The sequence below is a fragment of the Panthera onca genome, chromosome A1, assembly GCF_046562875.1.
Source record: "Panthera onca isolate mPanOnc1 chromosome A1, mPanOnc1 haplotype 2, whole genome shotgun sequence".
NCBI classification, from domain to species: domain Eukaryota; kingdom Metazoa; phylum Chordata; class Mammalia; order Carnivora; family Felidae; genus Panthera; species Panthera onca.
In genome coordinates this window covers 115,638,968-115,660,860 of record NC_138339.1, presented here as the reverse complement: position 1 = coordinate 115,660,860, position 21,893 = coordinate 115,638,968, and the positions used below count along the sequence as shown (strand labels likewise).

Here is a 21,893-nt window from a genome sequence, read left to right as displayed (position 1 = left end):
TAGAAGACACTGCAAAGAATAACAAAATTTATTTGCAAATAGAAAGCAATTTAAAAAATTTTTTATTATGAAAAAATTCAAACACCTAAGTTATGAGAATGGTACAATGAAACCATATACATTCATCAAAGAGAAAATAATATGAATTTATATGGAATATAAGGTTTAAAGAATTTTCAAAATATGCTTGGATACTACAGTGATAACCATGATAGTAATAAACTGTATCAAAACAGATACAGTAAACAGCTGAATACCTATATCTGAATGATAAGTTGCACTCTGTAGGGGTTTTGCACTATCCAGTGGGTTGGGGAGGTGAGTCACTATCTTATTCTGAACCACAGGATTCCCTCTGTTTAATGAATTAAAGACACAGAACAAAAGTAGAAATCATACCTAAAATTTTTAGTACATTTAATGCTATAATAGAAATGTTAAAAACAAAAACCTTACTTCACTTTAGACAATTTTAATTAAAGGTAAAAAGACTGAGAATTCTAAGAGTTTTAATATACAAAACATTTTTTAATTTTAAAACTACTTGGAATATAATGAAGATCTGTGGTTACCGTTCAGAAAAAAATCTTCTGTCAGTTGACAGGAGATCATACAGCTGTTGAATATGAGCGAGGCCTGGTAAAAAGATCAACACTGCTCCTTCAACATTTCTGAACTGGGGACTTCTGTCTGAAATTTTTTAAAAGATAACAATATTCAACATAAGAAAAAAGGTAAGGAATAGCATATAACATATTAATAAAGTGTTTCCAGTTAGAAAAGTTTTATCAAAACAAATAGAGTCAGATTAGTAAAAGATACATACCTAAATATATAAGAAGTTCCAAAATGAGATCAAGGTTGATTTTATGAGGATTCATGTAGAGAATAGCATGCTGAGTGCGGCTACTATACTTTTGGTAAAATGGATTTAAATCAGCACTTGATCCAGTCTGAACTGGTATATATTCCTAAAAGAAACACAATCAGAAAATGGTGAACAAAAATATTAAATATTTTTATAAGACAAAGAAAGATGCAAATCTGCCCTTCTTATTATCATTATTTTGTTAAAATACAGCAAGGGTACAATTTTTAGTAAGTATTAAAAAGTATTAAAAATTTTCACATCTCATGGGGTGCCTGGGTGGCACAGTCGATTAAGCATCTGACTTTGTTTCGGCTCAGGTCATCATCTCATGGTTTGTGAGATCAAGCTCCAAGTTGGGCTCTGTGCTGACAGTGCATAGCCTGCTTGAGATTCTCTCTCTGCCCCTCCCCCACTCACAATGTTTCTCTTTCTCTCTCAAACTTAATTTTTTTTAAATTTCACATTTCATTTAACATCCTTAAGTACAGCAAAACTTTTTATCTTTTCATGTACATACTAAATTAAAAAAGAATGGAAGAAAAACAGAACAGTGTATGCACTGTTCTGTGGCAACTAAGAAGCAGATCAAGAGAGGTCATAACTTTAATAAGTAGTTTATACCTGCCTCATTCCTATTAGATTCTATTTCGGTTGCTAAAGTCCAGTCACCTCTTTTGAAATACCTTTAATTTTCTGAAGTCTTGCTTTAGTTTCTAATTTCTAACTCTGGAATTTTAGGGAAAGATTTTAGTTTTTGCTTCTTTGATTTATCTGCTTAACTAGAAGATAAAGTAACTAACTCTGTGTTTCCATCAGATTGGATATAAGCATGAAATATTGTGGATCCAATAAAAATACTGGATATAGTACCACTGGCTAAAATGCAAGCTAATGTAGTTTTATGACAGCTCTAAAAACAAACATGTCACTGAAACGAACTCTCTAGGAAGAACTGTGCTTGCCCTAGACAGCTTCTCTATATAGCTCGGGTTGGCCTGTACCAGGACAGCTGCTGAGAGAACCAATGGCAAGGATCGATCTCGACTTTGGGCCTGCCCCACCCTCAACACGTAAGATGTTCAGATAAAATACAGAAAATCATTACAAATTTACTCCTAAATAAGTGATCACTGCTCTGAAGCAGTAAAGGTTGCCTCTTATTTATATGCTCCTTGATTTTTTTACGGGTATCTATAGGGCAAAAATAGTGAAAGAAGATAAAATACCGTAAACCAAAGACTGAAGATTATTTTAAATTTTGCTCAAAATCCTATCTCTTCCTCTTCTCCCAAATTATACTTGAATTCACTGTGCCAGCCATATGATTTTAAACCTCTCATGGAATGTTATACTTTGGATATCACTATCAGATGTCTTTGAAAATGTTTTCTTTTTACCTGGTACTTTTTTATTCCCCCTGCTTTGCTTGTAACATTAATGGTTATTTCTTCTTCCTCCTCCAGAAATTTCTGACAATATTCTGAGTCTTTCTCCAGTACAAATCCTGTTTCTTCTATTATATCTTCAAGATGAAAAACCTACATAGATTAAGGTATATGAATGGTAAATTCAAATCCATTTCGGTAAATACCATTTTAAAGAGAACAATGGGATCATTGTCTTTTGAATGTTACCAAATGTTAATTTAGAATATTATGAGAAAAGCTTCTTTTTGCATTATTTGGGAATGGAAAACTTTGTTGATATAGATGAGTTTGTCCCTAGAAGTCTCTGGACAAATTACAAGTCTCTGGACAAATTACATTATGGTGTATATTTTTTATTTGTGAAAACTGGCTAAAAGAGCAGTCTTTTTGAGCTGAACCCAAAGAACAAACATTAATAGAATAAGCAGAAAGGAAGCTTCAAAAACAAGCCTAAATTTGAGAGTTGGGTGAAAAAGGAGTTCCTTACTGCCACCTTCAATCTGGATATAATGGTTTGGACACAGAAGTGTGTTTTACGTTCTGTACTTCTCAGGTGTATCTTTCAGCAGAATTGTCCCTTCCAGCCTCCCCACCCTCAATCCAGGCAGCACTAGCCATCTGATTCCCGAGCCATCTTCAAGTTTTCTCTTGACCTGCAGTACTGTAGGAATAGGTATGGGCTCAGATGACTACAGCCTGTCTTCTGGTGAAACTCCCTGGTAGGAATGTAGTTTCTGTTCATATAGGTGTTTTAAAGAAAACTTACCTCCACAGGATAGCTTCTTCCTGAAATTCTAAGAATAGGGCAGTGTGTGAAATACGTGGAAAACTTTTCACTGTCTACAGTGGCACTCATTAGAATCAAGTGTAGATCAGAGCGTTTCTGTAAAATTTCCTTCAAGATAATTAGTAAGAAGTCTGACTGGACGCTTCTTTCATGAACCTAGTATAAAATGGAACAAAAAAAACAATCATATATAAGGGCTACTAAGAGGCTAAAATAATCAGACACTCAAATCTACTAAAAGTTCATATTTATAGTCAGCACATGAGGAGGGAGAGAGAAGCTGTATGTTTCAAATGAGGTACTTGGTAATCTGCTGTGCAAGTCCCTGAGACTTTATCCTCATGTGTTGGGGCAATGATGAAAACACATTAGGGGCACCTGGCTTGCTCATTCAGTGGTGTGTGATTCTTGATTTCAGGGTTGTGAGTTTCAGCACCACTTTAAGTATACAGATTAGAGATTACTTAAAAATCTTTACAAAAAATAAGGGGCACCTGGGTAGCTCAGTCGGTTGAGCATCCAGCTCTTAATTTCGGCTCAAGTCATGATCCCAGGGTTGTGGGATCACGCCCTGTGCTGGGCTCTGTGCTGAGCACAGAGCCTGATTAAGATTCTCTCTCTGCCCTGCTCACATGTTCTCTCTCTCTCTCAAAATAATTTAAAAAATTTTTTACACAGAGGTATCATGTAGTCTGAGTTCAACTTAAAAAAAGAAAACTGGCTATAATATGGAAAATGTCATAGAGGACAGCAACAGAAAAGTTTAAAATAGAGGTTTTGTAGTACTTAAAGAAATAATAGTAGTCTATATGAGGGCAATGCCATTTGAATATGGAGAAAAGTGAATGAATTTGAAACGAGTAGAATCAACTGGTATAAGTGATGGGATGTGGGAGGAAGAAGGAATAATCCTAGTTTTACTTTTACCAGGATATTTATGTCTGAAACTCATGAGTGATTTCCTGATGGTAAGGCAAATCTGAGGAAGCTCATCAAACAGATGTTAATTTATGCAGAAAATGATTTTTTTTATTTTTTTATTTTTTTATTTTTTATTTTTTATTTTTTTTAATTTTTTAACGTTTTATTTATTTTTGAGACAGAGAGAGCATGAACGGGGCAGGGGCAGGGGCAGAGAGAGAGGGAGACACAGAATCGGAAGCAGGCTCCAGGCTCTGAGCCATCAGCCCAGAGCCCGACGTGGGGCTCGAACTCACGGACCGCGAGATCGTGACCTGAGCTGAAGTCGGACGCTCAACCGACTGAGCCACCCAGGCGCCCCAGAAAATGATTTTTTTTAAAGGAAAAATAAGGGTAGATCATAAAATAGAGCTAAAAAAATGTGTATGTTATTAAGCACATTCTGCAGAGGTAGGCAACATCTGGCTGTAAACATACTAGCAACCAGCAAGAAAAGCTATTTAACGCACATAGTGACCATAAACTAAAACAAATCACACAACTATTTGTAAGAATAAGGTAGATGTACTATTCTGAGTGTTACCAAAAAGAAAGGTCCTGAATAGCATAATGAACTCTGTTCCGACATCTGTTACATCCTTATATTTAACATGATGAATTTCACTGAGCTTTTTCTTTGTTTTTACCAGATTGTTCAAGATGTTAACAGTATTACACTTAAGCACAATTCAGTAAATCATGTAACAGAATGCTAATACTAAACCATGAAAGAACAGCTTCCTGAAGTTGGTCTGGCTTTTCAATGAGGGTTCACTCTGAGGCAAGAATATATAATAGGGAAAAGACAGTCTTTTCAATAAATGGTGTTGGGAAAACTAGACCACCTTCTTACACCAAACACAAAATAAAATGGATTAAAATTCTAAATGTGAGACCTGAAACCATAAAACTCCTAACAGAAAACATAGGCAGTAATCTCATGGACATTGGTCTTAGTAACATATTTTTATGGATTATGTCTCTTCAGGCAAGGGAAACAAAAGCAAAAATAAACTATTGGGACGACAGCAAAATAAAAGCCTTTTGCACAGTGAAGGAAACCATCAACAAAAGAAAGGCAACTTAATAATGGGAAGAGATACCTGCAAATGATATATCCAAGAAGGGGTGAATATCCAAAATACATAAAGAACTAAAACAACTCAACACCAAAAAAACACAATTAAAAAGTGGGCAGAGGACCTGAGTAGACATTTTTTCAATTAAGATATATAAATGGCCAACAGATACATGAAAAGATGCTCAACATCACTCATCGTCAGGGAAATGCAAATCAAAACAATGAGATACCACCTCAAAACACTGAAAATAGCAAGAATTAAAAAGGTAAGTGTTGGTGAGGATGTGAAGAAAAGGGAATATTCATGCACTTTTTCGGGGAATGTAAACTGGTGCAACCACTATGGAAAAGAGTCTGAAGTTCATCAAAAAATTATAAACAGAAATACAGAATGATCCAGTAATTCTATTACTGGGAGTTTACCCAAAGAAAACAACGACACTAATGCGAAAAAATACATGCACCCATGTTTACAGCAGCATTATTAACGAGGGCCACAATATGGAAGCAGACCAAGTGTCCATCCGTAGATGAATGGATAAAGAAGATATGGTATATATACAATGGAATATACAATGAAATATTACTCAGCCATAAAACAGAATGCAATCTTACCATCTGCAACAACATGGATGAATGAAGAGATTATTATGCTAAGTGAAATAAGTCAGACATAAGGCAAATAACATATGAAAAAATAGGTATTTCCGATAGTGACAATATGGTGTAGCACTATGGGGACCCTGAGTTTGTCTCATCCATGAAACATAGCTAGATTAGCATCAAGCCATTTTGAACACCTGGAAAGTGATCTGAGAATTAATGCAAAAATCTGCCTAATTTGAGCCAGAGAACTTGGCAGGTATATGGTGCAGAGAGGTGAACTGGGGGGAGAGAAAAGCCACAGAGCCATGGAGGGTAGGGAGCTGTTCTTGCAGAGACAACAGAAAGAAAAAGGAGGAAGACTGCAGCACACCGGGATCACGCAAGCAAAGCACTCCCTTTAAGAGTAGCTGGAGAGAAAGAGATAGAGTGAAAACACTTGCAGGAGACTGGACAAGAAATCTGTTCCCCAAAACTATTGATGGGGAGGAAGGAGAGGGTTTCAATACCACCAGGCTTCTATAAACAGTGGAGCACAGAGTCTGAAGTTTCAGAGCTTAGAGCCTGGGGCGCTCTAATGAGGAAGTAGGGGGAATCTCCAGGAGCATGCAGCACAGTCTGAGGGGTCCATGTGCCACATAGGGAGAAGCGGTTCCCCTGTTTGGAGTGCCTGTGGTAGAGGCCATACAGCCTCCCTCCAGGCCAAAGTCCTGGTGGACCCTGGAGAGCTGCCATGTACACGAATACAGCAAAACCTGGCACAAGCTATGTGTTGTGGTTTACCATAAACTCAGAGCCTCTGCTGCTGTGCGATCACATGAACATTTTCTGGGACAAGACAGCACCAGGCTGTTGCTCAATGAGACCCTCCTCCAGAGAATCAGCATGGGTCCGAGCAGTGGATTTTTGAAACACAGCTCCATCTGAGATAAAACTCTGGAGGGAGGCACCACCTGGCAATCAGATAGCTTGGACACAGGGTAAAGGCGGGGAGTGGGTGGCAGCCTGAGACAAAGTGGTGATTGAGGGCATGAAATTCACACACCAGAGACTAGAGAGCTGGGGAAAGCCATTTTCACCATGCACAGATGACCCCAGTGAGCTAAGCAGCACTACCAAGTGGAGAAGGGAGCCATTGCACCCAGCCCCACCCACCTGCACCCTCCAGGGACATCCCTTAGAAGACCAGAACAAATCCCTTCTACCTGCTTAGCTTATGGACTAGACTATATAACGTGCTGCAAAATTGCAGTTCTAGGTAAACTGGATATAACTTCATTCAAGTTTCACTTTGCTTGTTGTTCATTTTCTTTGCTTCTGTTTTTCCTTCTGTTTTCTTTTTCCTTTCTTTTCTTTCTCTTTCTTGGATACAGAAAGAGCAAATTTTTTTAATTAAAAATTTTTTAATTCTATTTTTATATTTTTTTAATTAAAAATTTTTTTAAAACTTTTTTTCCCTTTCTCTTTTCTATCAAGCTTCTCTCAACAAGTAGACCAAAACACACCTAGGATCTAGCTTCCTTTATTTTTTGTTTTTTTTTTAATATTTTATTTTTAATTTTTAAATTTATTAATTTTTTCTTCCTCCAAAATGATACAATGGAGGATTTTACCAGACAAGAAAAAACAGGAAGAAATGACAGCCAGGGATTTAATCAACATAGATATAAGTATGATGTGTGAACTAGAATTTAAAATCACGATTACAAGAATACTAGCTAGGGATGAAAAAAGTATAGAAGACACCAGAGACTCCCTTTCTACAGAAATAAAAAAACTAAAACCTAGTCAGGCCAAAATTAAAAATGCAATAACCAAAATGCAATTGCGAATGGATGCTGTGATGGTGAGGATGGATGAAGTAGAGCACCCAATCGGTGATACAGGAGATAAAATTGTGGAAAATCATGAAGCAGAAAAAAAAGAGAGAAACAAAGTCTAAAGATCATGATACAAGATGTACAGAACTCAGTGATTTATTAAAGAGTAACATTGTATCATAGGAGTGCCAGAAAATGAAGAGAGACAAAAAGGGGCAGGAGGTTTACATAAGCAAATTATAGCTGAAAACTTTCCTAGTCACAGATATCAAAATCCAAGAGGCAAAGAGAACTCCCATTAGATTCAACAAAGCTGACCATCACTGTGGCATATCATAATCAAATTTACAAAATACACAGACATGGAAAAAATCATGAATGCAGCAAGGGGAAAAAAACTCCTCAACCTACAAGGGAAGACAGATCAGGTTTGTAGCAGATCTGTCCACAGAAACTTAGCAGGCCAGAAAGAAGTGACAGGATATATTCAAAGTGCGGAATCGCAAAAATGTCCAGGCAAGAATTCTTTATCCAGCAAGGCTGTCATTCAAAATAGAAGGAGAGAGAAAGAGTTTCCCAAACAACTAAAGGATTTTGTGACTACTGAGCCAGCCCTGCAAGAAAATTTAAGAGGGGGGGGGGGGGGGGAACTCTTTTTTTTCTTTACATTTTTTAAAACGTTTATTTTTGAGAAAGAAATAGAGACAGATCATGAGCGGGGAAGGAGCAGAGAGAGAGGGAGACAAAATCTGAAGCAGGCAGGCTCCAGGCTTTGAGATGTCAGCAGAGCCCAACATGGGGCTCAAATTTGTGAACCATGAGATCATGACCTGTGCTGAAGTCAGACGCTAAACCGACAGAGCCACCCAGGCGCCCCTAAGTTGGGGGGACTCTTTGGAGAAGAAACAAAACAAAAACACACCAAAAGACTAGAAAGGACTAGAGAATATCATTAGAAATGCCAGTTGTACAGGCAACACAATGGCACTAAATTTTTGTCTTTCAATAATCACTGTAAATGTAAATGGACTAAATTCTCCAATCAAAAGACAAAAGGTATCAGAATAAGAAAACAAGACTCATCTATATGCTGCCTATAAGAGACTCGTTTTAGACTTAAAGACACCTGCAGACTGAAAGTAAGGGGATGGAGAACCGTCTATCATGCTAATGGAGGTCAGAAGAAAACTGGAGTAGCCATACTTATATCAGGCGATCAAATTTTAGAGACTGTAACAAGAGATACATTCATATTATTAAATATATATACATATAAATATGCATATTCAATGTCAACCATTTTTTTTTCTGGGATATGAGATTATAGGTTTTTATTTTCATTTTTGTATCTTGCCATATTTGTAATATTTTCTTTTTAAGTTTATTTGTTTTATTTTATTTTTTTTTAAGTTTACCTTTATTTTATTTATTTTATTTTTATTTTTTGAGACAGAGAGAGGCAAAGCATGAACGGGGGAGGGGCCTAGAGAGAGGGAGACACAGAATCGGAAGCAGGCTCCAGGCTCTGAGCCATCAGCCCAGAGCCCGACGCGGGGCTTGAACTCAGGGACCTCGAGATTGTGACCTGAGCTGAAGTCAGACGCTTAACCAACTGAGCCACCCAGGCGCCCCTTAAGTTTATTTATTTTAGAGAGAGTGCATATGTATGAGAGCATGAGCCGGGGAGGGGCAGAAAGAAGGGGGGAAGAGAGAATTCCAGGCAGTCTCCACACTGTCAGTTCAGAGCCCGATGCGAGACTCAAACTGACGAACCACGAGATCATGACCTGCGGCAAAGTCGGACATTTGAATGAGCCATCCAGGCGCCCCTATTTGTACCATTTTCTAAGCAAAAGGAGGAAAATGACCGAACAATCTATATGTAGTCTATTAATTAAAAATCAATGAATGACTGAACTTTAATACTTCCTTCTGAATTTAGTGAATTAACAGACATTTATAAAAACTTTGCATCAGGGAAAATTTTTTAAATAGTTCTTGTATAATAGAAATGCTATGTTGTACAGCATTTCAAATATTTCTTCTTGACAAAAGAAGAGAGACAACATTTCTTCTTCTTGACAAAATCATGTACAAAGCAAATCAGTTTACATGTGGTAGGCTACTGCACCATTTAAAATAATTCTAATGGGAGGGGCACATGGGTAGCTCATTCAGTTAAGTGTGTGACTCTTCATCTCAGCTCAGGTCGTAGTTTCACAGTTCCTGGGATCGAGCCCTGAGTTGGGCTTTGCTGCTAAGAGCAAGGAGCCCACTTGGTATTCTCCTTCTCCTGCTATCTGCCCTCCCTTGCTTACAGGCTCTCTCTTTCTCGCTCTCTCTCAAAAAAAATAAATAATTCTAAGGGGAAATTTTCAATTTAAACATTCAATTTAAGTGTGCATTAAAATTTTATCCAAGGACATACAACTCTTGATTTCTGCTCAGGTCATAATCTCACCATTTGTAAGTTCAAGCCCCGCATTGGGTTCTGCACTGACAAGGTGGGACCTGCTTGAGATTCTGTCTCCCTTTCTCTCTGCTCCTCTCTCTCAAAAATAAACATTAAAAAAAAATCTGATTCAAGGAGGGATATATCTATAGAGTAAATGATGAAGATTTCTTGGTTTTTTTTAGTACGAATTAAGGAAAATCCTTTAACAACCCAATGTAGTTAAGAGGCAGTATACACACCACAGACTGCATCCAGATGGCTTCAGTTTGAACCCCCTAGTTGCAGAACTTACTGGCAGTGTGAACTTACACATAGTATTTTAACCTCATTGTGCCTCAGGGCAACTGTCAAAGGAGATAACAGTATCTACTTCACTGGATTTCAGGAAAGGTTAAATGAATTTATATATATACAGTCAGAAGCATATAGCAAATGCCATATGGTATTAAAACAATTAACATGAGACATATTTGTTAGAGAAAATTAAATTATTATATACACAGGGGCATTTAATAAGCATGAAGAAAATGTTAGGTAGTATTAGAAATAGCATCCTTTCAACGTGAAACTGTTTAGAATTTATCTGAACACGACTACAGAATATACTCACCTCGTCTACAATAACATGAGACACATTGGTTAGGAGACCATCTTCCTGAAGTTTCCTTAGCAAAACTCCTGTTGTACAATAGAGTAACCTTGTAGATTCACTAGCTCGAGATTCCATCCGGATCTGATATCCACACAAAGAATTCTATAGGGAGAACATAAGGTTGAGATAAGAGTCTCATAAGTGATCTGGGAAACAAGAGCTAAGAAATGAAGCACAGGTGCTGATCCTGCTACTAAGTAGGGCAGTTTAAGGAAATCTAGTTAGTGAAATTAAAAAAAAAAATTTTAACGTTTTTTTATTTTTGAGAGAGACAGAATGTGAGTGGGGGAGGGGCAGAGAGACAGGGAGAGACAGAATCCAAAGCAGGCTCCAGGCTCTGAACTTACAGCACAGAGCCTGATGTGGGGCTCGAACTCACAAACAGTGGGATCATGACCTGAGCCACCCAGGTGTCCCAAATTAACTAAAATTATTGTCCCAATATCTTCAATTGTATAATACTATAAAATTTGTTCTGCTAACTTAAAAAAAAATTTTTTTTAATAATTACTTATTTTTGAGAGAGAGAGCATGAGCAGGAAAGGGGCAGAGAGAGAGGGAGACACACAGAAGCCGAAGCAGGCTCCAGGCTCTAAGCTGTCAGCACAGAGCCTGACACAGGGCTCGAACTCATGAACTGTGAAATCATGACCCAAGCTGAAGTTAGATGCCCAACCAACTGAGCCACTCAGGTGCCCCTGGTTTGCTAACTTTAAACAAGAAAAACTTTTGATCTTTTCAAAGTGTTGATTGACACAAAAGCTGTTCACTCCAGGTACCATCAAAGATTGATTATTGTATTCTAATTAAATTATCTTGCAACAAAATATTGAGGTACTCAGGACAAAAATTTAGAGCAGTTCCTACAATTTGGTCTACTTTTCTGTCAAGATTTCATAAAAGCTGCCAGTGTTAAAGAGAAACTGGTCTCATACCAGTAGTGGTGCCTCATGGGAATCTTGAGGTGACTTCTATTCTCATCACATTTTTTTATTTCTTCAGTTATTTTTAAAATAATTTTTTGTATGTATGTAATGTCTGCACCCCATGTGGGGCTTGAACTCACAACCCTGAGATCAAGAGTCACAAGCTCTACCAAGTGATCCAGCCAGGCTCCCTTCTGAGGTCATTCTTTTATTTGCCATGTATGTACATGTCTGTTATTCTCTTAACATAAGTTCCTTATAAGATAGAAATTATGTTTTTTCTTCTTACATTCCATGAGAGAAATCCATACCATGTTTCACAAAAATTTTTAGTGAAGGGTTACCTATCTTAAAGACAGAAGCAAAAATGTTAGGGGAGCCTGGGTGGCTCACTCGGTTAAGCGTCTGACTCCAGCTCAGGTCATGATTTTGTGATTTGTCAGTTCAAGCCCCATGTCAGGCTCTGTGCTGACAGCTCGGAGCCTGCTTCAGATTCTCAGTCTCCCTCCCTCTCTCTCTGCCCCTCCTCACTCATACTCTGTCTCTCTCAAAAATAAATTAAAAAACATTAAAAAAAATGTTAAATACCATCTCTAGAAAGAACAATTCAAAGTGTAATTAAGCTGAGTTGTATCAACCTGGAATTCATATTTGGTTCTAAGCAATTTTATTAATTTCTATATTTTGCAGTTATTCTGCTACTGAATAGCCAGTAGCAGTGTCAAAACTCATACACTGTACAGGTGTCATTTGGATCCCAAGAGCACAGATGAGTAATGTCACCACTCACTGAGATGGAGTTGAACGACATCTTACCCTTCCTCCAGGTCCATTTTCACAGCCCAACTCATCACATACTCTTGTGGCTAAACTCACTGCTGAGATTCTTCGGGGCTGCGTGCAGACAATGTTACACTTACTAGCTCCCCACTCATTTAGAAGCAAATCTTCCAAGAGGAAATGTGGTACTTGAGTACTTTTGCCACTCCCCGTTTCACCTGCCACAACCACTACCCGGTGCCTTTTAAGAGTTTCAACAATTGAATTCCTATGCTTGAACACTGGTAACTGCTGCCTTTCCTTTAGAAGTCTCTGGTACTTAGGTGTGCTTTGCAACTTCCTAAAGAGGGCTCTAACAGGTTCCAAATCTTCTGCCTTTTCTGATTCCAAGGACAGTGCAGAAAAATCCTCATCAGAAACTAAATTTTCCCAAGATTCCTCAGGATCTTCAGAGTTTTCTCTCTTATTTTCAGAATGCTGTTGCTGCTGCTGCTGCTGCTGTTTCAATTTGTTCAGAAGTTTGGCAATAAAAAGATCACGTGGCTTATTGGTTTCCATTTTATTTAATTCTTCCTTTTTCTTTTCTGCATCACTCCACTCCAACCAAACATCTCGGTAAGTGGGAGGAAGTAACTGGTGCACAGACTATAAAGGGGAAAAAAAAAAAAACCAGTATGTTATTTTCACTAATTACTTAATATTAAAATTCAATAGGCTGGAACTTAGAAGGATAGCTATTTTCCTCTTAAAATGTAACTTGTCTCTTAGTTACTACTTTAAGATGCACATGCATATGATGCAAATTTATAAATAGCATATCATATTTCAGGCTTCTAAACTTACTAACTGTGTGACCTTCGACAAATAACCTCTCTGTGTCTCAGATTCTACATTGGTAAAATGGGCCTAATATCTCCCTTACAGACACACTCTAAAGTAAACTTCTAATACATGAAAAGTGCTCATTGCTGGAGCAAACTACTGAGTACATTTTTATTATTTATTCCTGCAGTGGTACTATGTAAATATGTAGGTGACCCATAAAGCATTTCTGAAAGAAAATTCCCTCTGAGATGCTGGCAGGTAAATGATATTACAGGTCAAAGTATTTAAAATAAACTACAGTGAAGTGAATCTAAGTTGTCCTAATTCTGTGTCATAAAAGAGCCCACAATTATCTCTATAACACTGAGAGTTACTTCTATCAATTAAGCTTAGCTTATGATCCCTTTTTGCAAAATAGGTGAAATAAAGACATTACAAATTTTTACTGGCAGAAGCTGGAAAAGAACTATCGTTTGGAGTTCCACTTCATCAGGGTCTAAAATTTCCAGTGGTTCTAATTTCCCATGAAGAACATGTATTTACTGCAAAAAAGAAATGTTGACAATCCAACAATCCAAGAAAAAAAAAGCTTCCTTCAGAAGTACTTCAGTCTTTCTTAAACCTGAAAGCTTATAGTTCATATATTCTAAAATTGAAAACTGGAACTAAGTTCTATAACTTTTCAAAAGTGAGAAAAAAATGTAACATTCAAGAGAGACATAGCATTTAAATAAGCATTAAACTGTTTAAAAATTCTCCTTACTTCAACCAACCTAGAACAACTATTTTTTTTTTTTTATTTTTTTTTATTTTTTAATATATGAAATTTACTGTCAAATTGGTTTCCATACAACACCCAGTGCTCATCCCAAAAGGTGCCCTCCTCAATACCCATCACCCACCCTGCCCTCCCTCCCACCCTGCCCTCCCTCCCACCCCCCATCAACCCTCAGTTTGTTCTCAGTTTTTAACAGTCTCTAATGCTTTGGCTCTCTCCCACTCTAACCTCTTTTTTTTTTTTTTTTTTTTCCTTCCCCTCCCCCATGGGTTTCTGTTATGTTTCTCAGGATCCACATAAGAGTGAAACCATATGGTATCTGTCTTTCTCTGTATGGCTTATTTCACTTAGCATCACACTCTCCAGTTCCATCCATGTTGCTACAAAAGGCCATATTTCATTTTTTCTCATTGCCACGTAGTATTCCATTGTGTATATAAACCACAATTTCTTTATCCATTCATCAGTTGATGGACATTTAGGCTCTTTCCATAATTTGGCTATTGTTGAGAGTGCCGCTATAAACATTGGGGTACAGGTGCCCCTATGCATCAGTACTCCTGTATCCCTTGGATAAATTCCTAGTAGTGCTATTGCTGGGTCATAGGGTAGGTCTATTTTTAATTTTCTGAGGAACCTCCACACTGCTTTCCAGAGCGGCTGCACCAATTTGCATTCCCACCAACAGTGCAAGAGGGTTCCTGTTTCTCCACATCCTCTCCAGCATCTATAGTCTCCTGATTTCTTCATTTTGGCCACTCTGACTGGCGTGAGGTGATATCTGAGTGTGGTTTTGATTTGTGTTTCCCTGATAAGGAGCGACGTTGAACATCTTTTCATGTGCCTGTTGGCCATCCGGATGTCTTCTTTAGAGAAGTGTCTATTCATGTTTTCTGCCTATTTCTTCACTGGGTTATTTGTTTTTCGGGTGTGGAGTTTGATGAGCTCTTTATAGATTTTGGATACTAGCCCTTTGTCCGATGTGTCATTTGCAAATATCTTTTCCCATTCCGTTGGTTGCCTTTTAGTTTTGTTGGTTGTTTCCTTTGCTGTTCAGAAGCTTTTTATCCTCATAAGGTCCCAGTAATTCACTTTTGCTTTTAATTCCCTTGCCTTTGGGGATGTGCCGAGTAAGAGATTGCTACGGCTGAGGTCAGAGAGGTCTTTTCCTGCTTTCTCTAGAACAACTATTTTTAATCCATAAAATAGCACAGCCTGAAAAACTAGACCAGTGAAATTGTTCAGAGCCTCTGGTCTAAGGACAGAAAGACCAAGCTATGTTTAGGGGTAAGACGCAGTCAAAATCATAAGTAAGCATTAAACGAGGATTAATCTGAAGAAGGGCTAAGTAAAAACTGGCACCGAAGGCCATCGTTAAATACATTCCATATGCTCATAGTTTTATGTTGGCAAAGTACAGTACACGCACTACTCCACGAATGACTTTTGAGACACATCAATTTAAAAAGTCTCACCTGCCCTTTCACTAAACGGTACAGAGCTAGAGTTGCTCCCAGGTGCTGAGCTTGCATGCCATCTTCTGTTAAGATTGTAGGGCATACTACCAGTACGTCATCTTCAGACTTGATTACTCTTACCCTACAAGGAAGCCAAAGATTTTTAAAATAAAATTAATGAAGTAAAAACAAGTCAGAATTCCATTCACACTGAGCCTAAGTTTACATTAATTAATTAAATATTTCTAATGAAGACACTGTACTAGATAACGTATCAGCACTATCAACCTGAGATGTGGAATAAGAAAGCTTCCTAAATATGTCTACTTAACATGTAAGAAACAGATTTTCCATCTTAGATTTTTCTAAAAGTTCATTCAATTAACCAAAAAAACATACCTACATTTCCAGTATCTACCTACTGGAACTTTTTCAAAGGAAGGATTTGGACTCTTGGGAAGATTCTTCCTGACCCAATCGATCAGAAATTGTTTGGGAGATTTTCCAGTCCAGCTTCGAGCTGTATAGTCAAAATTTCTTACATCATGAGGTTCTTTCTTTTTCTCTAAAATGATAGACAAAGATTGTTTTTTTAAAAATTGTCATGTGGTAATGTGTAGTCTCTTTTGAGTGATCAAAGTCCTCTCAATTTTGGGAAAAGACCTTTAGAAGAGAATAGGTTTAAAAAAAAAAAAAGTTTGCTCTTCTGAGCGATGTAAGGAAATCCTCTTAATGGATAAAACCACTGAATATCTGAATCTTTAAAAAAAAGTATCCTGAGTAACTCATCCATTCTTATAAAATATCTATGATAACTAACCATGTGATGAATTGTTCAGGGTACTCTAAATTATAGTATTTGGGAGGCTACCACACAGGAAGGGTAATCTTTTGAAAAAAATATAGATCAGATGTCATTTCTCTGCTTAACAGCTGCTGCCGCCACCGCCACCTTCATTGGTTTCACATTATGTATAAAATGAAGTCCAAATTCTTCACCACTGCCTAAAACCTTTTCATGGTCCATCTCTGCTTATCATGCTCTCTCTATTATAGCCACACAGGCAGGCAATCACTTCCTCAAATGCTCTAAGCCTGCTTGGCCCAGTACAGAGGAAGTAGCCACACATGAACAAATCTAAATTAATTACAATTAAACTTTCAGTTTCTCAGTTGCATTAATCACATTTCAAGTGCCCATTACTCCTATTTGGCTAGTAGCTATCACACTGGATAGCCCAGATATATAACATTCCTATCATAGAGTGTTCTGTTGAATAGTCTGCTCTACGTCTTCTCTACCTTAGACTTCCAATGTACTGTCTCCCTCCTTCTAAGGTGGCTCTTCCCACCAAGGTATCACTGGGCTGACACCTAATCATCTATCAGATCTCAGAGCAAATCAACAGCCCCACTGTTATCTCTAATATTAAACACCAGTATTCTTGCTCTGATAGCATACATCACAATTTATAATTAAATATTTGTGTATATTTAATGCTTATCTCCCCTACAAGACCATACACTTGAAGAGGGCAAGGACTAGGTTATTTTGTTAATTACTGTACATACAGCAACTGACATTATAAACAATAAAAATTCAATAAATATTTGGGGCGCCTGGGTGGCGCAGTCGGTTAAGCGTCCGACTTCAGCCAGGTCACGATCTCGCGGTCCGTGAGTTCAAGCCCCGCGTCGGGCTCTGGGCTGATGGCTCGGAGCCTGGAGCCTATTTCCGATTCTATGTCTCCCTCTCTCTCTGCCCCTCCCCCGTTCGTGCTCTGTCTCTCTCTGTCCCAAAAATAAATTAAAAAAAAAAAAAACGTTGAAAAAAAAAAAAAAATTCAATAAATATTTATCAAAGAATATATAATTAAAAAACTGACAATTTAGCATAGGACTTGACTATAGTACAAATATCATACAAGCTATATCAATAATGTACTTAGCACAAATAAATGCACCATTACACACATCCAGTGGCATGGCAGTACTCATGGCAGAGTCCTCTTAGGGCTGTTTGAGTTAACCTTGAAGCGAGGGTAAGGTTGGCCAAGTAGGGGATAACAGAATGAGCAAAATCATGGAGCCATGAAATAACACATGTTTTAGAGAATGTTGCGGCTACAGTACTTAGCTGGGAGAATAAAGTGGGAAGGCAGATTGTGGTAGAATGCAAAGGCTCTTCAATGCCGTGATAAGTATGGACTTACTACTGATTGAGGGTTTTTAACAGGGAAATCACATTTAGATAGGTTATGGAAATAATTCTGGCAGGAATTTGGAGGATGGACTGGAAAGAGATGAGGCTGAAACAAGATACTTAAAATTACAAAATGCTACAAAAGTTATCATAATTATTATTTTTCCAAGACAGCATGTGGAAGCGTAACTTTACTGCCAGCTTATGTAGTTTGCTAGATGTTTGCTTATGTAGTTTGCTAGAAACTAACAATTTCTCAGTTGTATTTTCACTGACAGTTTACTACTTTCACCTCGAAACCCTTTCCCTTTGTTTTACCTTTCTCTTCTTCAGTAGCAGGTACAGATTTTTCAAATAAGTTAAAGTTCAAAGCCCTTTCCTCTTCTGTGGCTACAAGAGGCTTTTTCCTTTCATTCTGTTGATGTGAAATCTTTATGGCTGGATTGAATACTGGATGGTCTTCTAAAGTTTCCATTTCTACCAAGAAAAAAAGAATTGTGCTTTGTTGTATTTGTTTTTTATGTCTCTTTACTTTGCAGAGACGGTTAAAAAACAAACAAAAAAACTGCAAAACAACAACAACAAAAACTAGAACAGCATTCTTTCTTTTTCCTTGCAGCCAGTTATTCAACACTTTCTACTTGGAATTTATGCTAGAAGTCAGAGGCAATTTATTTTCACATCATATAGTAAAATGTTTTAAATGAATTATTTAACAGATGTAGAAGGTCTGGAAAAACATACTCATTAGACATGAATGCTCATGGAAGTGTACCTGACTCTCCTTTTTGAATGAGGATGGTATTTTATGGTATATTTCAAAGGCTGACAAACTATGGCCCATGGGTCGCACCCAGCCCTGCTGCCTGTTTCTGTATAGCCTATAAGCTAAAAATGATTTTGGTATTTTTAACTGGTTGAAAAATATACGAAGCATTTGGTGACATGTGAAAATTTATATGAAATTCCTATTTCAGTATCCATAAAGTTTTATGAGAATATAGCCATTTATTTACATACTACCAATGGCTACTTCTATGCTGTGACAGAAGAGTTCAGTAGTTGTGAGAGCATCTATATGGGCCACACAACCTACCATATTTATTATTTGCCTTGTTACAGAAAGCCTACCAATCCCAGGTATAAACCGTTAGGAAAGAGTAGACAAGAAGAGGCAACCTCCATGCCAGGAAAGCCAAAAAAAAGAAGAGACATTTATATACCTAAGAATTTTTTTTTTTTAATTTTTTAACATTTATTTATTTTTGAGACAGAGAGAGACAGAGCATGAATGGGGGAGGGTCAGAGAGAGAGGGGGACACAGAATCTGAAACAGGCTCCAGGCTCTGAGCTGTCAGCACAGAGCCCGACGCGGGGCTTGAACCCACGGACCGCGAGATCATGACCTGAGCCGAAGTCGGACGCTCAACCGACTGAGCCACCCAGGCGCCTCTATACCTAAGAATTTTTAAGTGTTTACCTCTTTGAAATTTCCTTATTTTTTCTTGAGCCTCTTTTTGGCCTTGCTTGTTTTTTTCTAGTTTAAAGGTAGCTGCCTGCTCCTTTGCATCCAGAAGTTTTGCTGCAAGGTGCAAGTACCTTTCATTCTGTTCCAAAGAAGATATTGATTCAGAAATTTAAAAAAGAACAAAATCAGTTAAGTCATTTGTCAATTTATTATAGAAAAACCTATGATCTTTTAATCTTATTCTTTGATCCAGCAAATCTGCTTTTAGGAATTTTTCACAGAGAAACAATACAAAGGTGCAGATTTGTAGGTAGTAGTGACAGAAGAGGAAAAACTGCAAATCAAAGGTACTCATCTACAGAGAAAATCTGTCAGCCATTAGAAAAAAAAAATGAGGTACCAAAACAATGAGGGTGATCCACATGGAAAATTTCCTTGACATGTTAAATAAAATTAAAAACTACAGAATAAAAGTTAAGTAAGCTCATTTCTGTAAAAAGGAAGTATTTTGTTTTTATACATAATTTACATAAAGGATTGTGTAGATAATAATATTCATCTGAAAGTTACCTTTCCATAATCTCTTTCTTGTAGAAAATAGGGACATTAAAAAAAAAAAAAAAAGGCCTCTGGTAAAAATGGGTGTTATAAAACTTAAGGACTAGCTCCGCTGAGCAAACATTAAACGCAGTTTAAAATTAAACTCAAATTTGTTTTTTTCCTTAGGTTAACAAAGTACAGATGAGAAGCATCAATGCACAAGGTGAAGATAAGGGCATGTATAATGCTGCTATGAAACACAACTGTTAACATGAATGGAAAAGAGATCAACTAAGGCAGCACATCGAGCTGAAGTCTGGAACCACTTTGTGTAGAACACACTGATACAGTGTAAACAGAAGCGTTAGCTGTCTGTACCTCCTGTTCACCCAAATCACACTCATTCTTCCATCATTCCTATTTCTGCCATTGATACCACTGTCCCTCCACCTGCAAATCTCTTGCTGTCTTTAGCTCATTAACTTCTTTATTCAGTAAACCAAGACTTTCTATTGGTTCTTGCTTTAAATGTTTCTGTTGCCTTCCAATTCCAATACCAATTTGGAGCCTTATTATTTCATACCAGAGGAAGTGCAAAAGCTACCAAATGGCTTCCCTATCCTTTCCAAATCACCTTGAACGCTACTAAATATTCCAAACCACTTTAAGCACTTTAATTTTGACCTAAAATACCAAATTCTTGTAACTCACCTGCCCCCAACTTTGAGAAGCTCTTCCCAAGAAAAAAAAGTCAAATTCATTTTTTGGGGATCAAAATCTTCTGGTCTCAGCTAAACTCACTTGTTTACTCCTTCCTGTCAGTACTCATCTACATTTTATACTCTGTATATATTCATATATTGTTTAATACCCAAAGGCTCATTGCACAATCCACTTCTGTACACTGTTCACACTATTTTACCCATATGGATCATCTTCCCTTTACTGCCCATGCACACTTTGCACCCTTCAAGTTCCCCCTCTCTTCTTGCAGTCTTGACCAAATGTTCTAATCAGAAGAGACCTCTTCTTTGACCCTTAATGGAGACTCATACTGTCCTAAGTTCTTTTTGCTTATATTAGTTTAATATAGGCACAGAGTTTAAAAAATATGTATAGGATACAGAAGAGTATAAAAAAAGAAGTGTCCCTCTCATTCTACCACCCCAGTCCTAATCACTAATAATAGCTTCTCGTGTATCTTTCCATATCTTTTCTGTGCATATAGAATGAAAATACACATATATTTTTTTCTTTTACACAAATGGGTTCATCATACTACACATGGTGTTTTGCAACTTCCCTTTTCTCTTTCTAAACCAATTTTATTAAGGTATGATTTACATATACCATAATACACCCATTTAGGTATACAGGTGAATGTGTTTCATAAATATATATATTGATTTAACCATCATCCTAATCAAGATAAAAAACATTCCCACCATCCCCAAAAGTTTCCTCATGCTGCCTTACAGTCAATCCTCTTTCCCTATCCTTGGACTCAAGCAACTACTGATCTGCCTTTTGTCACGAGAGATTGATTTAGCAAGGATGACTTATCTGGAATTTAATATGATAATTACACATGTAGTCATCTGTCTCCCTTCTTTCATTCAAGGATAATGTTTTGGAAAGTTGCTTGCAGTGTTTGCCTATTATGAATATAAAACTGCTATGCACATTTGTGTACAGGTCTTTTGTGGACATGTTTTCAGTTTTCTTGAATAAATACCTAAGAACGAAACTGTTCTGTCACATGGCTAAGTGTATGTTTAACTTTTTAAGGAAGTGCCAGTTTTCTGAAGTGGATATACCATTTTATACTCCCACAATCAATGTCTGAGTGTTCCTGCAGCTCCATGCACTCCCAACACTTGGTATTACTGATCTCTTTAATTGTAGCCATTTTGATGAATATACAATAGGATCTAACTGCAGTTTCCATCTTCATTTCTCTGATGACTAGTAATCTTGAAATTGTTTTTCCATGTTTACTGGCTATCCATATGTCTATTTTTGTGAAGTATCTGTTGTCCTTTGAAAACTTCCTTATAAATTCTAAAGTCTACTGTCAGACACGTATTATAATATTTTCTTCCTACAACTTGTTTTCATGTAACCTTACATTTTTAGTTTCTCTTATATCTAGGTTTCTCTGACCAGACTAAGGATTTTTTTGTAACGAAATGTGCCTTTATTTTATTATCCAAGGAATTTAGCACACTCCTTACAAATGATAATCATTTCAAAATACTTG

General features: G+C 37.2%; 1 protein-coding gene across 1 annotated transcript in view; it reads right to left on the bottom strand.

Moving 5' to 3' along the window:
* The window catches only part of DHX29 (DExH-box helicase 29), a 47,683-nt gene that overhangs the window by 11,513 nt on the left and 14,277 nt on the right, over positions 1–21,893 (bottom strand). Inside the window, exons 7-16 of the mRNA XM_078449808.2 lie at positions 19,106–19,232; positions 17,944–18,102; positions 15,822–15,987; positions 15,441–15,564; positions 12,399–13,007; positions 10,615–10,758; positions 3,065–3,241; positions 2,269–2,409; positions 827–971; positions 573–690 (exon numbers count right to left, since the gene is read on the bottom strand). Of these exons, the coding sequence (XP_078305934.1) occupies positions 573–690; positions 827–971; positions 2,269–2,409; positions 3,065–3,241; positions 10,615–10,758; positions 12,399–13,007; positions 15,441–15,564; positions 15,822–15,987; positions 17,944–18,102; positions 19,106–19,232 (1,910 nt within the window). The remainder of the gene's footprint in view (positions 1–572; positions 691–826; positions 972–2,268; positions 2,410–3,064; positions 3,242–10,614; positions 10,759–12,398; positions 13,008–15,440; positions 15,565–15,821; positions 15,988–17,943; positions 18,103–19,105; positions 19,233–21,893) is intronic.